The sequence below is a fragment of the Festucalex cinctus genome, chromosome 14, assembly GCF_051991245.1.
Source record: "Festucalex cinctus isolate MCC-2025b chromosome 14, RoL_Fcin_1.0, whole genome shotgun sequence".
In the NCBI taxonomy this organism is placed as follows: domain Eukaryota; kingdom Metazoa; phylum Chordata; class Actinopteri; order Syngnathiformes; family Syngnathidae; genus Festucalex; species Festucalex cinctus.
Window position 1 is genome coordinate 11,338,893 of NC_135424.1, and position 15,220 is coordinate 11,354,112.

The window sequence follows — 15,220 nt, forward strand, 5'->3', positions numbered from 1 at the left end:
AGAAATTGATTCACTTGAGTAAAGTAAAAAAAAAAAATAAAAAAAATAAAAAAATGCTATTATTATATGTAGCATGCTTCAAATAAAAACAGTCAATAAACAAGATAAATAAATTGAGTAACTTATAGTAAAAGAGACAAGAAAATAAAGTAAATACTTTTAAAAATAAGCAATAAAATACAACAAACATTACCAAGAGAAGGCCAAACATGTTAAAGTTATAAAAGTTCAATTCCTTAAAGGCTCCTTTAAGTTTTACATAAACAATTTACAACGCTGCTAATTAAAAACGTAACAAAAACATGTTGACTTTCATTTCATGCAGAAAAATTGATTAGATTCATGAATAACTTCAGTTAAGAACTTGGGTCACAGAATGAATTAAACTCGTATAATGTGGATTTTGTGACACATTCAGGCAATAAAATATATATTAGAAGAAAAAAAATGCGAAAGTGTTTTAAAAAAAAAAAAATTATGAATAGAGATGGGTGTGGGACAGGTACTCATGATGGTTGTTTTCCATCAGGAATTAGAAATTAGAATAATAATAAATTGCCATTAATTTCATGCAATTTAATGGAAAAATGCTATATTCGGATGTATAGGTCTTTTTTATTTTTTATTTTTTTTTAATTTTTTTAGGGGCTTGGGTTATGCATCAAAATGACTAGCAGTGTCGGTACTTTTGGAATCGGTGAAGAATTAGTGCTCGTATTGGTATCGGCGACAAAACGTGGTATCGCACATTGATGGTGGTCATGAAGAGTGAGGATCGGTGGCAGGAGGATGAGTCCTATGTGTGCTCACCGGGCGGGAGGGCAGCACAGCATCATCCTCCTCATCCCCCCCACTCAGCCTATAAAAGACACTCCAGCACGCCACCGGCAGCTCACTGCTGCTCTTGCTCCCCGCGAGCAGTCTGTGAGGAAGTCGCATCCACTTTTCTCGTACTTTTCACCTGCTCCTTCGCTCTGCCATGCATTTTGGACGGCGTGGATGCCAACGCGTAAACTTTCGAACTGAGCGCGTTTGACGCCAAGTTAACAAATATGACCCAGATCCGGATTTTGTCTGCCTTACAGACATCCAGCAAGTAGTCCGCACTTTGCACGGTGGTCATGGACTATGGAGGCTTTAAGTGTGTCCGTGAACGCGGTGTCCTACACTGTGGCGGCTGAGCTGAGTCCGATCGATGACCCGTTCACCGGACCCATCCAGAACATCGCGCAATGGAACTTCACCATTTTGGCGCTGCTCATGTTTGTGGTCACGTCTCTTTCCCTGAGCGAAAACTTCCTCGTCATGTTTGCCACATACAAGTTCAAACAACTCAGGCAGCCGCTCAACTACATCATAGTCAACTTGGCCATAGCAGACTTCCTCGTCTCCCTCACGGGAGGGCTCATAAGTTTCCTGACAAATGCAAGAGGTTACTTCTTTCTGGGCCGGTGGGCTTGTGTGGTGGAGGGCTTTGCGGTCACTTTTTTCGGTAGGTGCATGCACGTTATTACGTCATCAGTTGCATTGTTGTGCCATAACCTATCAAGCTGTATAGTTGTTTGGAGTGCAAAACTATTATTCTTATTCTTATTATTCATCAAGTTGTTTGCAGTGAAAAGCTAGTTTCAAATATTAAACTAAACTGTACGTTACTGGATTTGAGATATACGGTGTCCGAGACAAAATTAATTTCGGACTTTGAATGTTTCAAACTTATTTAAATCGACTTATTTGAAATTTGCCGCACCACCATCTCTGAACATGAACTTCAAGCTGCAGGTGTCAGTGTTGGAACATTTTTTTTTGTCATCGAGCATCTCGATGGATGACTAACAAATAGTTCCGCATGTTACTAAAGTTGTATGTCTTCATCAGTGCCGACTCCAAAATTTGTTTCTACCCTCTGTGCCAAAATATAATAACAGAGGCAAGTTAACGGTGGTGATTTTTTTTTAATGAATGTTCATGCATTCAAAATATTAATCAAGAAACACAATCATTGTAAGATTTTACTCATGCTAGTCATTGGAATAATAAAACAAGATCCACTTATAACAATCTAATAATGTCCAGTACACGAGCCCTTGTTGTACTGTTTTGATTAAAAAAAAAAAAAAGATTTTTTTTTTTTGATGGAGAGATAATATTCTAAATTATCTCAAAGTATTAACACCTCTAATGATAAATAAAGAGATATTTCATTACTTTTGTGAAGAAAGATACACATAGCTACGGCAATAATAATCTACATGCTATTAATACCTCTCTGATATTGTTCTCAAAATTAAGCAGTAAAATATATTTTTGATACAGCTCTTAACTGTGCTGGTGTAACACTACTAACAAATATGGTTTTGTTGAATCAAATTAGGTAAGTAATGTAAATGCTCTCAGCGTAAGAATGTTTATGTGTAACTGTAATGCGACTGAAATTTTGTTTTTAACCCTTTCAGGGACAGTGGTCACTGGACAGCTATTCAAAAGTTGCTTTCTCCTATATGACTGAATCTTAAAAAAATAAATAAAAAATCCTGATGCATGAAAGGGCTACATAAGCTCATGCAGTTTCAAATGAATTACTCTCCACTCTTGTTGTGATTTGGCCAAAACTGACCACTAGCCCAGGAACAAAGTCTGTGTGCCCAAAAAGCAGAATTTCCTGTACTCAGCAGATGCTAATCGTCTGTCACTGTGCACGATTGACCATAAGTGAGTTAGCAGTACTGAGACCGCAGATAATGTTCAACTACATCAGTGAATTGTCCCAAGATCTGCACTTGAATGCAGTAAGGGCCCCATTTTCATACCCAGCGCTTGTGAAGTGCAAAGTGCAATCTAAATGCACACATGGGTGGAGTTTTCTTTCTTTTGCTATTTTTGGGTGCAGCTAAAAACTCATATTTGAGGAGTGCTTTTAAAATGTATTAAGATGATATTAATAGCAATTTGTTTAATGACTCGAAAGGATTTACACACACTGTTGTCATATTTATGAGTGAAATAAGATGATTTCCGTCACACACTCCCACAGAGCTCAGAGTCTGTCTGCCTGCGCCTCGATGACATCTACCAAAATCGCGCCACAACTTAGACCTGCTTTTATCTGGTTTAATATCTTGTCTACTTTCTGTCATCAAAATTGTCAAGTGCGCCTGAGGCGTGTAATCAAAAATGCAGCACGTTCTGCGGAATTTGCAAACACAGTAAACTAGTTTTGACCTGGCATGAAAATGATGATGCACTTTTTATGCTGAGTGTGCGTGCATGCGCCTGTCTACCAAAATGGAGTCCAAAGAGTTGATGCAGGCATGGATTTGGTAATAAACTTAAAAATCTGGCTTGGGCTGGCCGGCAGGGTTAAGGTCAAAGGATGTTAGTTACAGAATTTGGAAATGTTACTGTCAATATAAAATGTTAGTCCAAGTGTAATTATATTATACTGTGCATGTTCACTTATAGAAATGTTGAAGGTGTAGAGTATATAGATGTTCTGAAATATAAAATACAAATTAAGTCTACTGGGGAATAAAAAACAAAACAAAACAAAAACTCAGACGACATTTTTCTATTACAATACAGAACATGAAATATATATATATATATATATATATATATATATATATATATATATATATATATATATATATATATTTTTTTTTTTGAGGATTAATAACCACTAAGCCAATGTATGAAGCTGCACGTTTTTAAAACACAACGTTGATTGTGAATGAGCACTCGGGACATGTTTAAAAAAAAAAAAAAAAAAAAAAAAAAAAGTATAAAAACGTACATGTGGTCCTGGCTTCACCTAAATGATCAAAGTTAAAGATTTCTTTTCTGTAAATAAGTAATATGTTGTAAATGTTCCATGGTGAAAGCCCAAGACTCAAAATAAGTTTTATTTTCATTTTTGCCTAGCAGTTTTTAGAGTCAATGCCTTCATTTGAGGAGCAACTTCCTAACTTTGAGGATCAATTATTTATGTATGTATGTATTTATTTATTTTGCAGGTTTATCCCAGAGAAACGAAGCAAGGGTTTTACTAAATAATCAGTCTCAATCAGTATGTTTCTTACAATCACATTGTGTATAACAGCAAATTATATTTTCTTGTCCAGAAATGAAGCTAAAATTGCTTTAAAAAAAAGCTGTGCTTTAATGTAATTTCATAAATTTAATTTATTCAAATTATTAATTTATTTGCTGTATGTGCAGCTACAAAATAATTTATTTTATTTAATAAGTACAAAACCATTATTAATTGTTAAAAGCATTTTTCAGTTGAACTTTTTGAATAATTTAAGCTTTTAACTTATTCCTGCCAAACTAATTTAAAGTGAAACTCTCCAAAACAACAACAAAATATAAATCAAAACGTGATACAAAAATGGAGGAAAACACATCCAGATAGCGTTAAGTATAGCTTTGAGGAGCTGATCAGTTGTTTTTTTTTTTTCCTGTGGAAAATACATGCCCTGTTTTGGAGAAGATTCTATTAGGAGGGACTGACAGTGCTACAATGCATTCAGCGTCAAGCACTAATACACATCTTTCCATGATATTGTAGAATATGCGTTGCTTGTTTTTTTTTTTTTTATACATACATACATATACACACACACACACACACACACACATATACATATATATATATATATATATATATATATATATATATATATATATATATATATATATATATATATATATAGCCTATCAATGCACCATTTTGGCTATTATGTACTACTAGAAAACAAGACACAAAAACTGTCAGTTTCATTAGTGAATCTGTGTATGGGTCCATGTTTTAATGTGTGAAACATAATTGAGCATCCTGGTTTCCACCACTCTCTTTTGTCCTCCACACTATAAGCTCAGCCACTAAGGGTCTGTGGTTGTGCAGAGAAAGGTAATTACCCGCTTGGTGAGAGTGAGTTATTACCATAATTAAAGAGAGCTTTTTTTTTTTTTTTTGTCCATCGTGAGGCAGCCTAATTCAAGCACCCTGGATCATTTAACTATTTCTAGCATCAGTAACTTTACGTACACGCCTTTGGCTTTCCAGAATTGAGTAACAATAATAAATAGCCACACTGTAAGGGAGGTTATAACCAGGCCAAGCCAGCTCCATATGCTCCTATGCATAATATAATTAAACATAATACAATTGTCGGTTCAGAGAGGGAAGTCGTTTCAAAGATGCAGAAATCACACACACACTTAACATTATAAGATTCCGGAAAACTTCGATGTAATTCGATTACTGTTTTAGATAATAAATGAGAAGCACGGAGCGGTGATTACCACAGACATTAAAGCTGAACTTTTTAACGGGCATGGTGTCATCTTCCGCAAAGCTTTATGAGGGACACTCTTTGAAGCAACTATTCATGGGACCTTTGGATGGATGGCACGTTTTACCGTTTTACCGCTTGTTATCCAAAGTATTCCTATATTTGGTATTCCTTCACTGAGACTGATCTGCTGTTTGCCTCAGGAATCGTAGCCCTGTGGTCTCTGGCTGTTCTGTCCTTCGAACGATTCTTCGTGATCTGCCGACCTCTGGGCAACATTCGACTGCAAGCCAGGCACGCCGTCATGGGTCTGCTCTTTGTCTGGATCTTTTCCTTCATTTGGACCTTCCCTCCGGTGCTGGGCTGGAACAGATACACCGTCAGCAAGATTGGAACAACCTGTGAACCTGACTGGTAAGAAACCCATTTGCAGTATAGGTAGATGATGTCGCGACTGTAGGAGGACGGACCCAAATACACATGACAGGAGACAGACAAGAAGGGCAACGTGAGAGACTTAATTTACAATCAACAAGTAAAAGACTGGATGGGACGCGGGAGAAATGGCCGCCAAGACTTGACTGGACAAGGGGAAGCTGGTTGACATGATGGGACGGAACGTGAGTAGACTGGTCTCCAAGACCTGACCGCATTTGACTGGAGACCAAGGACACAGTTCTTCCAAGACTTGACTTGGCTTGACTTGGCTTGGCTTGGCTTGGCTTGGCTTGGCTTGGCTTGGCTTGGCTTGACTTGACTTGACTTGACTTGACTTGACTTGACTAGACTTGACTAGACTTGACTAGACTTGACTTGACTTGACTTGACTTGACAAACACAACAAGACAGGACAATACTCCCACACGGACTGAACAAACACCACTGACTAAATACACCAACACTAACGAGACACTAACTAGACACAGCTGGGAAACACAATAGGCTGAGGGAACTGATTGGTCACACATACTGGGAGGGGAAGACACATGCAGGTGGACGAGGTTGACCATGACGAGACAAGGGGAGAACTCGGGACAAAACACTACAAACACCTAAAACTAAACAAACCTAACCACATAGAATCAAAACATGACAGATGAGACATTCATTATCAGCTGGGGTAGACTCCAGCTCACCCACGACCCTCATGAGGTCATGTGCTATAGCTTATAGGATAGAACATTCACAAATATACAGCATGTGTAGTCACAAGATTTTTCATTTAAATTACACTTTTTCACAATACAGTCATTTTGCCCGCCATTATACAACAGTCAATGGAAGGGCAGGTTACAATGACTTTAGGTTTAAAAGAGAACATTTCTATTACTCCTGTGGCGGAGAAGGGATCATGAGAAATATTTGCCATTTTTGCTTTAAATTCTACTAAAAAGACAAGAAATCTGATGGTGGCAAAACTTGCAAAAGTCTGTACAGTTAAAATTTCACTGTCTCACTCACTCCACTACTACTTGAACAACAAAATGCCTGAAGCAGTCGTAATTGAATTCCTACTTCCATTTGCCATAATCATGAGTTTATTATTTACTTAGCTGAATTGTGGAGGAAGCACCCAATCCTAGAGGAGGGCACCACTTAATACACAAAAGTCAGTGTTATCCCACTTGTGAAATTAGATTGGGCATAATTTCATAACATAAATGTTGTGTAAATGTTCAAATGGGGACGTAATTTTGGGCCACATCACTGTGTACAGTATGTGTGTTCAAAGAGGTCAACATGAATTGGGATTCTTGGTGAAAAATAGTTGATTTTCTAACTTCGACAACATTCACAAGATGCAACTTATGTAACACGAATATATCTTAGGTAACACTTACAAGAACCGTCTTGAAAATATATAGTATGTAATTAGTGTGTTTTGCTCAAATAGTTTTGTTCTAATCCTTTGCTTCTGTATGCTGGAACTGAACACGGTTATAATGATTGTGTCTTTACCAGGTATTCATCCAGCATCACTGACCACAGCTACATCATCACTTTGTTCTCCACTTGTTTCATTCTGCCTCTTGGACTCATCTTCTTCTGCTATGGGAAGCTCCTGCGGAAGCTCCGGAAGGTCAGTACGGTGACCTGAGGAGCACACGACCTTGTTTACACTTATTTGAGAAAACATTTCTGAAGTCATACATACAGTAGGCCCACTTGAAAAGACCAAACATATTGTCTGACGTTAACTCATTTGCTCCCAATAACGTGTAAATACGTTTTTTTTAAATGTTGTAAGTGTCCCAAAGACGTATTTATACACTTTTTTTTCTTTTTTTTTATGGTAGAGCATAGAGAAGGTTTTGATGCTGCCTCTCAACTGCAAAGAACAGTTGCAGAAATGGTAGTTATTACACAAATGGACAGCAGGTGGCAGCAGAGCAAAGGAGATCAACCAGAGCCATGTAGAAAAAAAGCTCAATTACTGACAATTCTAAATAGATTTGTGAAAATCGATGAAACTTAGCTCTATTCTAATGCTAATTGCTGCAAAACAGAAACAGATAGAATCATACTTTTTTTTCCTGATGAAAGAAGAGACTTTAATCTTTCTTTTGGTAGGTTCCATGCTTGAACAATAATCTGTGGGACTTGCAAAATCAGTCAAAATCCAGTAAACCAGCCGGGAGCGAACGGGATTGCTTCTGTGAAAACGGCTGGGAGTGAATGAGTTAATATACTATGCAAGCAATAGTGTATTTAAAAGTCACTTTAAAGTCCACTTTAATTCGATTTGTCAAGCCATATGCTGAATATCAAATATCCAAATAAACTCCAGAACCATTATTTCCCCCCTCTAGGTGTCCCATGGTCGTCTGGCCAATGCGAGGAAGCCTGAGCGCCAGGTGACGCGGATGGTCATAGTCATGATTATAGCATTCATGGTGGCGTGGACACCATATGCAGTCTTTGCTATACTGGTTACCATTCATCCAAACATCGAATTGGATGCCAGGTTGGCTTCCATCCCTGCATTCTTCTCCAAGACAGCTGCGGTGTATAACCCAATCATCTACGTGTTCATGAACAGACAGGTAATAAATATTTTCTCTTATAATTGAAGCTTAGACATATCACTGGTCGTGTTTACAACAGATAAAAATATTGTTGGAGGAGTTTGCGTGTTTCTAAATAATGCACATCATATACACAATTCAGTAGGTACAATTGCTCATATGAGGTCCTGTTGAAAAATGCATAACCAACCTATGTAATACTTGTAAATGTTGGCTATCGCTACCGCCAGTACTAATATTCAAGTCACATTTCTCTCGTTTAAATTTGCACTGCACAGCCCAGAGGTGTTTATGAGATTGAGACCGTATTAGGCTCAGCATAATTGATTCATCAAATATAACCTGCACGCTTAATTATCACAATTAGTTACTCACCTTTAGGCGGCATACATACAGTGTCAGTTAATAGTTTGGACACACCTTCTCATTTAATAATCTGGGAACGTGTGGAATTAATGATCCAATGCATTTTTTTAACTATTGTCAGAAGGATGTGACGTATAATTCATAGGTCAATTGATTATTTGAAATATAATGTATGAAACAGTCCTTGTTTTTGTTTGTTTGTTTCAAGGCAACAAGCAGATAACTGCTCATTTAAACCATCTGAATTGACCAAAAACCGTCAAGGTCTTGCTTACACCTGGAGGCTTTCCTAATATTACGTACCAAAACGTTATAAATGGAAAATATGCAACACAGCGCCAACTAAGTGTGTAATTGCATAAAGAAAAAAAAAAAGCCATTAGATCAGACCCCCCTGCTGGGAACTGCATGCCGTCTGCATGTCCATAGGAGTGTCCTACTTCTGACTTCTTTAAATGGGTCAACATGAAAAGTAGATGTAAATAAGAACATTGAATCAGAACTGTTTAAACCAAGCAGCCAGTACTTGAAGTCAAGTGACTTTTATTACATCATGTTCGGAATAAGATTTACAATAATGCAATTACGGTACATTGAAGAAGCACATACTGAGAAAAGGAGTCTTTGGCGTAGGCCCTGGTCCAGGTCTGGAAAGGGTTCACATGAGAACAGTCTCCTAATGGTTAGCAGGATGTATTTACAGACTAATGAATGACACAAACTACAGAGAACCCAAGTAAAGTGCGACCATACTTCACATGCAGGACATACAAGGATAACAAATGTTAGTCCTCATTGTGCGCTGCTACAATTGGCTTATTACACATAATTGGATGACTCACATGGACACATACTTCCACCAAACCACCAAATTCCGTGCAGCACAGATAGGCCAAGCAATGTAGGTAATCACCTGTGTAGCCAATGATGGCCAAGTGTTGCGTATCATCACAAATATATTAGATTAGGCCTATTAATGATTAGATTTGCACTAGGTCGTTGTGTAGCTGCGACCTATCTATCTGCACTCTGGCACACTTATCGAGTTGAAACTAGATAAGACCATCAGATCACATATTGTCTAGGAAGAGCCGCCCGAAGACAGTATAAGTAGAAAACATTTTGGACAGATTAGACTTTTTTCCGCATATTAACTCGTTGACCGCCAAAGACGTTTAATAACGTTAAGTAAAATCACGATTTATGCCGCCATAAACGTTAAATGACGTCAACTACGTTTTTTTTCTTTTTCTTTTTTAAATAATTTGTGGCAGCTATCTATTTCTGTTTACAATTAAGTGCAAAGTGATATGTATGGTACCACTTCTGATTGCACAGACCTTGCGTTCCAGCTGTGTTCATAGCTAAGTGCTTGTTTTAACCTGATCTAATCCTTTATGGAACACTGTCAAAATTCATCAATCCTGCCTCTCTTAAATGTATTCAAATCAGTGTTGAAATTGTTCTGTTAGTGAAATGCATGCAAGCCGTTGACCTCACAACTGCCCTATTTTCAGGCGTGTGATATTTCTGGAATTCATGGCAGCATTTTTGATTACATTATTTGGCACAATGAGGAGCTTCTACTCAAGGATGAACTCATTAAGAGGTCAAGGCCAAAGTGACAGCACAAAACATAATTTGGAGATTATTTCAGTATCTGTGTTGATTAATGTTGTGATTTGTGTGGGATGAACAAGGACACGGTTTGTGTTTTTAAGTTCTTCACAAAACATTTCTAGTGTTTTCATAATGATGTGTTCTTTCAATGGATCAGAGTGTAGCTGGAATGCTAATGATGCTAACATCAAAATACTGGCCAGTGTCATTTAAATTAATAATTTGTTCGTGTTCTAGGGCTGTGCAATTAATCGAATTTCAATTACACTCCACAATGACAAAATCAGCACAATTGAAAGGGAAAAAAAAACTATTTTTGAGTTGTTTGAATTTATATATTTGCACCTTTTTTTTTTTTTTTTAAATAACTAATTTAATAAATTTTAAAAATAGTGTTTCAATTTTTTTTATTTGTCTTAATATATATATATATATATATATATATATATATATATATATATATATATATATATATATATATATATATATATATATATATATATATATATACTGCACATATATACTGCACAATGCTCATGCTGCACTCTAACTTCAAGTTTTTGCCAACATAAATACATATTATTATAAATATATATATTATTATAATTTCTGTTTGGTCCAAAAGGAACTTACATAATTAGAGTGTTTCTATTTTTTTTTAATTGGTCTTAATATTTTTAAATGCATAAACATTTTCTTGTTTTCTACCAAAAGATAATCATTTGAATAATCGTGATTTCAATTATTGTCAAAATAATCACGATTATTATTTATTCCATAATCAGCCCTGGTGTTACATATAAAATACATGGAGTAATATAGGGCTCTCAGATTATAGTGACAGAAGGACATCTAGATTGTAGAAGTACATAGAATTTGAAACAGGCATTGTCATAATAAATTAAGGACAATCAAGTGAGGTCAATTTGAGTCTTGGTTCCACACAAGAACCTGTGGGATCAAGTCACTCGGAATGGTAAACAAAGTATACATTTTGTAAACAATACTACTTAAGATATTATTTCAAACTTAAAGCACATAGATGACTTACCATGCTTTTGATTTGTATTTAGTTCAGGAAGTGCATTACCCAGCTCTTCACCGGCATAGTGGCCATGCCAGAAAGCAACATGAACCAGACGTCAGAGCGACCAGGGACCACCGGGGACAGTCAAACGGGAGAAATGGCTGCCATTGCGGCCCGTATCCCCATCGGTGGGACGGCATCGCCAAGGTCTGACGATTCTCCCACTGACTGTGGCTCCTTTGCTCAGCTCCCCATCCCAGAGAACAAAGTGTGCCCAATGTAACGGTGGAGCTGCTCGCAGCATGTCTACTTCAACATGTAGTTTTTTTTTTTTTTTAATCCTCTTGCTTTGTTTTAGCATTGGATTTATCAGTACTCATTTTCATTTTGGGGGGGAAAGCTTGCGCTCAAGATATGAACGCTAAACTTGTTTTTTTTAGGGATGCACGATAATGCTATTTTCAACCGATACCGATAAACCAATAATTTAGAGGTGCCGATGTCGATAACCGATAAGTAAGCCGATAATTGTTTGCAAAATTAACTTGAATACAAATATATTTGAGTCCTACGATAAGTCTAAAAAATACACTGAAACATTGTATAAACTTTGCACAATGTTTCAATGTATGTAAAGCACCGTGAAGCTGAATTTTATTGATATGAGCCACAACCACAACAGATGGACCAACGTGGCACGTCTATAATTATTGCTGGATTTCTTTATTATCTGTATGAAATCAAATTGCCGATAATTATCGGCAGATTTCTCTATTATCTGTTTTATCTATTTGACGTCAAATTGGTCGATAAGTGTCGATAATTATCGGCCACCGATATTATCGTGCATCCCTAGTTTTTTTTTTTTTTTCATTTCAATATTTCAATTACAGTCTGAGAAAACAAAAGTTATAAGGCAAATCATCTTGCTAAAATAATGGCCCAAGTTTTTTTTGTTTGTTTTTTCCAGTTAACTGAATCAAATGAGGATTATGTTTATTGTTAATTCCATTTCAGGGGTAGAACTGAATGATCTGCTTAACTATTGATGAACTATTGCCCAAATAATACATTATTGACAAAATGAAGCTTTTTGCTGAAGCGTGCTGCAACAGTTGTTTGAAATTTAATTTGAATTAGCACCAAAATGTTGCTAGAAATTGTGCAGATAGACACACTCAAAACTTTATGGATACCTTGTAAATATGAATTTGCCTTACATTGGTTTCTGCTTTTATGTTCTCTTGACTACACTTGCACAACTTACAGTGTCACAAAATGCAACCTGCACTTTAATCGACTCTGATAGACTTTTATATGCTACAGCCATGCGAATAGAAGCTTCTGGAAAATCACAGAATACGTTAGATGACGGCTAATCAATACCAAGATTCAGCCTTTCATCTACTCCATTTCCTTTGTTTTTCAAGACTTCAGACGAACCCTACAGAGGAAGGAAGCATTGTTTTACTATGCTGTTTCAGTGCTTTACTTTGGCAGCTCATCTTCAGTCAAACTCCAACCGTCCAAAAGTTTGAACCCCCCCATCTGAATTTGTATACTTTTGTTTTTGTTCAGACTGTGTTGACTAGTGAAGGGCAATACTTTCATCCGTACCGCAGATGGTCAATGGGAGAAGTCCCTATTGCCTCGACTGCTGAGATACAAGGGCAATATATTCATACAGTGAAAAGGAGATCAGCAAGCACACAAAGTTGCACACAATCAACAACATGCTAAACTACTTGCATATGGGCAAGAGTATTGATTGACACACATTTTAATAGATTAGTTTCCCTTTAATTTTAATATATTGTATTCAATCAGAAGCCATTTTGGGCATTTCTATGTTTGTATGATTGAATTTTGCAAGAAAACTTTCCCAGTGTTCTGGCTCACTGAATAAAACAAATGACTCTGGGATGACAAATAAGGCTACGCTGTACTGTATATTGGACCTTGGCTTATTTAGCCAGCTAGTATTGGCTGTTATCAGCTCGTAACTGCTTATTTAACACCCAGATTAGTTGACATAACTGTACAGGACTCACACAGAATTAACACACATCATCTTTACTGCTATTTCATTGGATTAACAACTTCTTCATAAACAGCCAGAAAACTGACCACCGAAGACTTAACTCTGGCTTCGCCTACTAGATTAGGGTGACCAGAAAATAGTAACTGGGACACTACAATTTTGCTGGATATTAAATATATAACAAATTCTCACCAGGAACGTATCACAAATTTAAACGCTAGTCAATCTGGTGACAGGTGGTTACGTTATTACTTTAGCTAATGCTAGCTTGGTTGACAGTTCTACAGCGTCAAAGCACTCAAAATTTCTTTTCTTGTGACCGGCAGCAATTGGAAGCTTGCTGTTCTGTTTACCTTGCACCGGTCCCGCATTTTAACATTTGAAATATGCTGACACAAAAGCTCAGCTTGTGTCGTAGTACTAGAACTACATTTCCCAAGATTCTTAGACTCAGAGGCAGGGAGTCGCTCTTGTTTTGGTATGACGAAAACACACCTGCTCGTGATTAGATGTGAATGAGAATGCAAACTTGAATGTGAATGTAAATAGGAAGGAAGTTATCAGTTATATTCCATTTTAATTGGTTTATCGTATGAAATGCTATGAAAACTGTGTGATTGACATGGACATGGGCCAAACAGTGGGCTTGCTGACTGGACTAAGAACAAAGAAATAAAAAAACAGGACAATGAGAAAAGGACCTGTGTAAAAATGTGATTTAAAAAAAATGGGGCAGTTTACTGTCCTGGTTAAACCGGGCCGCCTGGTCACCCTATACTGATGCTAATGGCATCAGTATATCATGACTGAGAGAACATCCACATACTGGCTGGAAATTAAACCTCATAACCCATTTGTAATGATTACGAGGTGGAGATAAAAAATGTTTCACGTGATTATTTGAACTTGATACACACTGTATGTGTCTGTTTGTGGTGGCAGTTGAGGCCCTGTTGTGTTGTCACGTGACTGTCCCTGGCACAAAGCAAGATCTAAAGATTTGTTTGGTGTGGTAGAATTCAGTCTCATCAAACACCTTCGTGAGGTGCGGGAACACAACAGAGATTGTGAGCTACATCATAAACGCTCTTCTGGATGAATGGACAAAACATTTTCCTAGAAGAGTAATAATAGCTGTTATAGCTGTTGTGTTTCTTATACAGTCCATGACAGTGTGCCAATACTATTTTCCGTTTATACTGTATATGTGTATATAACATTTAGTTGAACTACAATCTGTCATTTCATGATAAACTCTCCAAGGTAGCATGTGTCAATCAATATTGATTACAAAATGACACAAAAGAAGCCTATGTGGCAGTCATGGTCATAAGCACATGTCAATTATCACCACATAGATGTAAATGTAACAGTGTTCCATTTTTACTTATCTTTATGGTGCATGTTTGTTTTATATTTGTCGATCTGTGTCCAACACTGTTGTACTCTCAATTCCACAAAATGGTGCACTATGTTCTGAAAGTAATCATATGATGTTTGTTGTGTACTGACTTTGTGTTTAACATTGTGACCAGTCCGTGTCAGTGCATCTGTGACAAATTCATTGTGTTGCTTTGTCATGGTTATTAAAGTTATTAAAACACACCATTGCTAATCTCAACTTTGATTTACCAATTACAGAGATGTTGTGATTTTCACCCGTATAATATGACAAATGAGATCTTACATGCCTGTTGATTTATTACCCTTAGCTCGGTATCATCGTCATTTGCAGATCTATGCAAAAAATAAAAAATAGAAAACAAATTGGAACAGTCTTACGAGCATATCTCACTGTAATTGTCAAGTTGCTTCTACAGCAGGATAGTGATATTTCCTCCAC

The 15,220-nt window shown here is 36.9% G+C and overlaps 1 protein-coding gene across 1 annotated transcript; it reads left to right on the forward strand.

Annotated features, from left to right (window-relative positions):
* The first annotated feature begins 912 nt into the window (after nucleotides 1–912).
* On the forward strand, nucleotides 913–15,220 carry valopa (vertebrate ancient long opsin a). The gene is made up of 5 exons (XM_077494645.1): nucleotides 913–1,492; nucleotides 5,501–5,711; nucleotides 7,260–7,377; nucleotides 8,108–8,341; nucleotides 11,383–15,220. The coding sequence occupies exons 1-5, from the start codon at nucleotides 1,129–1,131 to the stop codon at nucleotides 11,617–11,619; spliced, it is 1,164 nt and encodes a 387-aa protein (XP_077350771.1). The 5' UTR covers nucleotides 913–1,128; the 3' UTR covers nucleotides 11,620–15,220.

Bases quoted from the DNA above. Each gene is read 5' to 3' on its own strand.
- valopa (XM_077494645.1), top strand. From the start codon at position 1,129: ATGGAGGCTTTAAGTGTGTCCGTGAACGCGGTGTCCTACACTGTGGCG. The intron at 1,493-5,500 runs GTAGGTGCATGC...TGTTTGCCTCAG, and splicing joins CTTTGCGGTCACTTTTTTCG to GAATCGTAGCCCTGTGGTCT. The intron at 5,712-7,259 runs GTAAGAAACCCA...TGTCTTTACCAG, and splicing joins ACAACCTGTGAACCTGACTG to GTATTCATCCAGCATCACTG.